This window comes from Camellia sinensis, chromosome 3, assembly GCF_055761805.1.
Source record: "Camellia sinensis isolate YWXY chromosome 3, ASM5576180v1, whole genome shotgun sequence".
NCBI classification, from domain to species: domain Eukaryota; kingdom Viridiplantae; phylum Streptophyta; class Magnoliopsida; order Ericales; family Theaceae; genus Camellia; species Camellia sinensis.
Window position 1 is genome coordinate 27,180,001 of NC_138963.1, and position 6,369 is coordinate 27,186,369.

The window sequence follows — 6,369 nt, forward strand, 5'->3', positions numbered from 1 at the left end:
AAATCAAAGAGGAACATAATATTTAATGAATTTATTAATTAATGATGCCTAGTTTCCCATTATTAATTTATGATTTCTAGAGGAATGGCTGTACATGCACACAATTTAAAGATATTTTTTAGAGAACACACAAAAGCCAGATTGCAATGAGAAAATCCTGAAGTATGGAAGAAAACAATTATAAGCTAAAAAGCAAAGATGTAAAATCATCCATCTGCAGAATCAAGCGCGAAATCAAATATCAACCTTGTGATCTTGTACCATAAGCAACCACTTACAATAAGAATGAGCCCATATGCATGGATGTTTTGATTTATGGTATTTGGATTGCAGGTACTCAACCTGAAACATGCTGCAAAACAAACAGCAAAGGTTAAATTCTAACGCAAACATCTCTATTTGCTGTCATGCAAGCTAGAAAGTAAAAGCAAGCATCCCCGAAAGTAGTCAGCACCGAGTGTAAAAATAAGGCCAAGAAGAGTGATTGGCAGAATAAAGATGCAGTAACTATTCTTGCACAACATTTTAAAGTAGTGCATCAACTATAAAAGATGATGTTATTATCAAGATTATCATATGCCAGCTATTCAGGGACAGCAAATCAAATCAATCCAGCACTGCATGCTATTAACAGCATGCTATGAGATATAGCATTTTTCAAGCTTTCCATAACCAACTCCATCAATGTCCTCTCCAGACTCAGTATGTCCTTTTTGAGCCTTCAATTATCCATGGTGCACTCATGGAACACTTAGAAAACCAACTCATTTTACTAGGGAACTTACTCATAACTCATAAGTAACAAATAAAAATTTTATGCTTCTACCCTCATTCGTTTCATAACCAGGTCGGAATTTTTGGAAATTAAACCACCCTACAGTCAGTTGTAGGTTATATTATTTAACACATAACTCTTCCGATCGGAAAATCCTATCAGTGAACAAATGTTGGCAAAACAAGCACCAAAGGAGTTTTTAGTGCATCTAGATAATCAAGCAAAATACAAATGAAAACTGTTTTGCATGGCTCTGCTTTACAATCTATGGCAGCCATGCGAAGAAATGAGGCCTACAGGTAATATAATTCTAGTACTTAGACCCACAAAATTATAAGAAACTCACATAATTCAGCTGTAGAACCCAACCGGCAATAATGTCTGAAATTACACCAAAACATAACATTAGTAGATGCAGATGACAAACTCGAAACACCAAACAAATCACCAAAATAGAACAAAACTAATTTTTGTAACTCAGAAAACCATTGTTGAAGCATGCTGCAACTATTTAAGTTGTAAAAAAAATGAGTAAGTTTTGGGAAACAAATTCAATACCCACTACTGCAGGGAACCCTTTCGGTATTAGTCGGACAGTATGATCCTGCTGAACAGAACATCTCACTGCTACTTGCAACATCAGCCCAAGTATCAGCTCCACCACAAGTATGATTTACTTTTCCAGGAGGCAGTTGGTAAAGATACCTGCAAATTTTCTCTACCAGTACATGTATTAACGGACCATATAAGCCAAATAAACTTGTGATGATAAAGAAAAATATGTGGTAATAAGGAAAAAGGCAGGTTCAAGTTTGTATATGAACTCACGGATCACATATGCCAGTAGTTTTATTGAGCTTTGCATGTGGGCAATAGGAACCTAAGGGACAAGCTTCAATGACAAAGTAACAAGCAACAGTAAGTCGTAGCAAAAAGTTTGGGATATCAGTAAGTTTACACTATCAACTTTCAGATATTCTATTAAACTACAATATATCTAAGATTTACAAACATATAAAAAAGGAACTTTAGGATATGACCTTCACAGTCAAGAAGATGATGATTTAGGAAATCATTACATTGAGGATGATCTTTATACTTTAAGTAGAAAGCAACAGAATTCTTGTATTGCAATAAAAGCATATGCTGACATGATTGGTCTTATTTCTTACCATATACATTAATAATGAACTCATGCACATACAGTGAAACTTTCATGTATCACTAGTTTTCATTTACTATTAAGCATATTTAAATCTTAGTTTTCAGGAAACCATAAGCACAAAAAAACAAAGCCCCAAATTTGTGAAATGGTGAAAACACCTGCTTTGATTTCTTGCCATATACACAACCAACAAACTTATGCACACATGTCAAAACTAAATGCTAATTGCTGCTTATTTTCTATTCAATACACTTAGTTTTAACTAAATAAAAGACTAATGCAATATAAAATGACAAAGTTTGAGAGGACATGAAGCGTCCAATTTGTAAAATGGAAATAAAAGCTGTAGCCCCAAAGTTCAACAAAGCTTGGAGTTTAGCAAGCTTCATCTGTAAATTGCACTGCTGGGAATGACAGGTTTAAACCAACATGGGAAAAAGCTTCTAATGAAAAAAATTTGGAGTTCATGAAGATCACAATTCACGTGTTACTAGTTTCCTCATATTGGCTTGTCAATTTGTTGGTCTTCATGATTCTAGAAGCATCATAAAGAAGAAGAAGAAGAAGAAGAAGAAAAACATATATCATCCTGATTTGCGTTTTTTACTTTTTACCTACAATTTGAAATCATGTCATTGGACATTTTTTCCAAGTTCCCATATAAATTTAGGAATTGTACAAAGCAAACTCAAATATCCTAGCACACATGGTTTCTTTCCATTCCCTCCTGTGCCCTTGCTGCACATACAGCTTGAACCATTATTTTTGTTGCACTTGATCAAATAATATCAGCCCCATGTTTTCATTCCCTCCATCCCTTTGCTTGTTTAGAGAGATTTGTGCTAACTATTATGATTCTCACAAATGAATTCATTTTCAATTCTTCATATTTTCTTGAGGCTTTCAATGTTTGGTTCATCCTCATTAAGCTGAAATTACTCTCAGCACATAATTAGTACTGGCAAGTATCAAGCATAAAAAAACTAAATTACAAATGGTTGAACAATCATATTCCATAACATAAATTTTGACAGATCAATTTCGGGAGTACAAGTTTGGAGTTTACTCAACTCAAAACCTATCCTCACCACAATTTCATGGTGAATTAACAGCGAATAGAAAGCAGATAGCAGCAAAATAAATTTTAACCAATGAGAACATAAACATCAGATAGAGATATATAGACACACCAACTGTGGGCTTGACAAGATGTAATATGCGTAAATCTAGCTTAACTTCAAACATCATCAATGGAGTAAAAATACACTTACGGATCATGCAAGTAATACCCTGAGGGCAAAAAAAACCCTCACAACATGGTTGGCTGGCATGAGTCCGCTCTGGCATGTCCTTTGAATTTTTTAGGTCAACCTTCACATTCGGAGGAACACTGCTAGCCCATCCTGACTCACATCCGGAAGCCCAAGAGGTCAAGTTGCAGTTCTTGTTAGGTCGTAAAAAATGGGCATTTGATGACTTCCTTTCAAAAAAACTATTAAAGTAGAACTTTATCTCTGCTGCAGTACAGAGTCGCTGTGATACATCTCCTGTTAATTTAATCACATTTATCAGCAATTACTCAATGAGAAACATGAAAGAAGGAGAGTTGCCGAACAAGGAGAAAAGTCAGATGAATGTAAAATTAGGATGCTCATAGGCAACATGTTCTTAGCTGGTCAATTGTACTGCAATCTCGAATGCCCTTTCCCTCAGTTCCCACCTTTATTTTTTTTTTCCCCATAATTAGCTACCTAACGTATCCTAGAATCAATCCAGGAAGATGGTGCTACTATAGGAAGAACAGTGGCTGCCTCAACCATCACCTTACAATTGGTGAATTGAAAGAAGGATAAATATTTCATTTTTCTTTCAGTGACTATTACCAAGGGAGTTATGTAGTTCAAACTTCAAATGAAATGTGTTTTTCTTTTTCTTTTCTTTTCTTTTCTTCTCTCTCTCTTTCTTTTTTTTTTCCACAATAACAAGGTATTAACTGTTTGCAACCTAAGCCATCTTTTGGTACATGTAATATAGCATAAAATGCAAATAAATACCTTTTATCTGCCTAATGCAATTGCTGACAAAATTCAAATTGTTAGAAAAGTTAAAAGCTCCATCCCAATCAGCATCCCTGAAACACAACAAAATTTCAAGTATACACTCAATAAACATAATGACAAAGCAATAATTAATAAGCCATGAAGCAATGCACATTACTCACACATCCTTTATGCAGAAACCCAAATAATTGGAGATATCTTTTCTAAATATGGGGGTGAAATTCGATATATGGCTATATACAAGCGATGTAACAAATGGCGAAATCGAATCGGTACTTGGCGGACTGTCTCCATCGTCATCAGACGTAACACACCAAATGCAGGGCAATAAACCCAAAACAAGAAGTAGAAAGAGAAGCAAATTTGGAACCCAATAGGCAAAGCCTTTAGCTCTGCTCATCGCAATCATTCAGAGCTTTCTAAATCTGCTAAATTTATAGAGATAGAAAGAGAATCATTTAATGCTCAAAACAATGCAATGAATTTTTAGTCTGTGCTTGTCCAGGTAATAATTAATCAATTCATAGCTCCAAGACAAGCTTCAAAATCTTTCATTGCATAGTGGGTATGTGATTGCACAATGTGAAATTTGATGTGTGTTGGAGAGAGAACAATGGAGGTTGGGTAAACGGACATGGTAGTGAGAGTTGGAGTTTGGGGGTGCACAGAGAGAGAGAGAGAGAGAGAGAGAGAGAGCGAGCTATTTTGGGTGATTCAGAGAGAGAGAGAGAGAGAAAGAGAATTGGGTAGGGTTTGGAAGGAGGTCCATGATTTTTGGAGATGAAAAAATGGCGGGGAGGGATGATTGGCGAAATGGAAGGAACAAGAAGCCAGTTTTTGTGGGATTTGGGGTGGCTGGCTCTGGCACAGCTGCCCCTGCTGTGTCTTTGGGCCCACTTAAAAAAAAAAAAAGTTTAAATTTTGTGATTCAATAATGGGGAACTTACTGATAAGTCTCATGTAACAAGTTCAAAATTCAACTAATCCCAAAACAAAATACTTGCATCAATTAGTCCAACACATTTTTAATTGTTACCAAAAAATCCTCTTTTTTTTTAAAATTTATAGACACTGTTCACATCTTACTACCGTCGGACTTCCGTTTAACGGTCGCCGGAGACTCACCGGAATGTCTAGAATATTGCCGGAAAAAAAAAATAAAAAACATGTTATGAAACTGTAAAATTTTACAGTTCTAAAGAATATTATAAAACTGTAAAATTTTACAGTTTTAAACCATGATTCATTCCAGCACCAAAAAAAAAAATTGAAACTGCAAAATTTTACAGTTTTCACCGCCTGTAACTAAAACTCGAAAACTGCTTGTTCAGAATTCGAAAATTTTCTCCATTAGAACAGAAAAACAGAAGTGTATAGCAGAGAGAGAAAAAAAAAAAAAAAAAAGAGATCGAAGGGGAAAGACGGATGTCTAACCAAATCTGTGTAGATCTACTCAGATCTGATATAGATCTGAGTAGATCTATATCAGATCTAAGTAGATCCATTCATCTTCTTCGTCGGAAAATATATCATCTTCTTCGTCGGAGTTGATTTCAATGCTTGGTGGTTATCAATGAACCCCGATCAATGGAGAAAGATATGATCACCGGTGGTCCTCTTCCATGACAAACACGGTGACAGAAAAATGTAGAAAAAAAAAATGAGAGAGGAAAGGAAGCAAAAAGCAGAGAGAGAGGAAAAGACTTTTGGATGTAGTGAAAAAGTTATGGGATTAAATGGAGATCACATGTTTCCAATGGGACCTATGAATAATTTCCCCTTCAATAATATGATAGTATAATATTTCTTTTATATAAATATAACTTATTTCACGAGGCATACAAAATCAACAATTTAAATAGAGCTCATAATGTGGTAATAACACACCAAGGTGTATTGTGTTTTGTAGGTAAGCATAGTTTGTTAAATCACATAAATTTTGATGCTCTATTATGGTAATAGTACATTATATTTTTTAGGGTCGTTAACGAATCAAGTCGTGTAGACTTGTCTTGTAATTAATGTGTCTGAATTTTACGTTTTTGTTTGAAAAGAATTTTTTTAGTTTGACTATTTAGTCTGATTAAAAATGTTTTGTTTTAGATGATTTTTTAATTTTTTTATAATTTTGTGGAAGAAAAAATAAAATAATTATGATTTAAATGTGACATTTTATTTTATTGACTTTTAAACATATTTTATCTTTTAGGTCATGTTTGTTTGGGTGGACATGAGCTTGGGATTGGATTAATAGTCCAATAAAATTATTAATCCGATGTTTGGTTAAACAATTGAAGTACGGATTAATTATTTTAAACTTGACTATTAGTTAAGATAGGATACATAATCCAACGGATTCGTAATCCTAG

General features: G+C 34.4%; 1 protein-coding gene across 1 annotated transcript in view; it reads right to left on the minus strand.

Annotated features, from left to right (window-relative positions):
* NAP12 (non-intrinsic ABC protein 12) overlaps nucleotides 1-4,832 on the minus strand; it is an 18,844-nt gene extending 14,012 nt beyond the window's left edge. Inside the window, exons 1-7 of the mRNA XM_028245735.2 lie at nucleotides 4,162-4,832; nucleotides 3,995-4,071; nucleotides 3,212-3,487; nucleotides 1,604-1,667; nucleotides 1,334-1,480; nucleotides 1,122-1,156; nucleotides 279-352 (exon numbers count right to left, since the gene is read on the minus strand). Of these exons, the coding sequence (XP_028101536.2) occupies nucleotides 279-352; nucleotides 1,122-1,156; nucleotides 1,334-1,480; nucleotides 1,604-1,667; nucleotides 3,212-3,487; nucleotides 3,995-4,071; nucleotides 4,162-4,409 (921 nt within the window). The 5' untranslated portion in view covers nucleotides 4,410-4,832. The remainder of the gene's footprint in view (nucleotides 1-278; nucleotides 353-1,121; nucleotides 1,157-1,333; nucleotides 1,481-1,603; nucleotides 1,668-3,211; nucleotides 3,488-3,994; nucleotides 4,072-4,161) is intronic.
* Nucleotides 4,833-6,369: the final 1,537 nt, after the last annotated feature.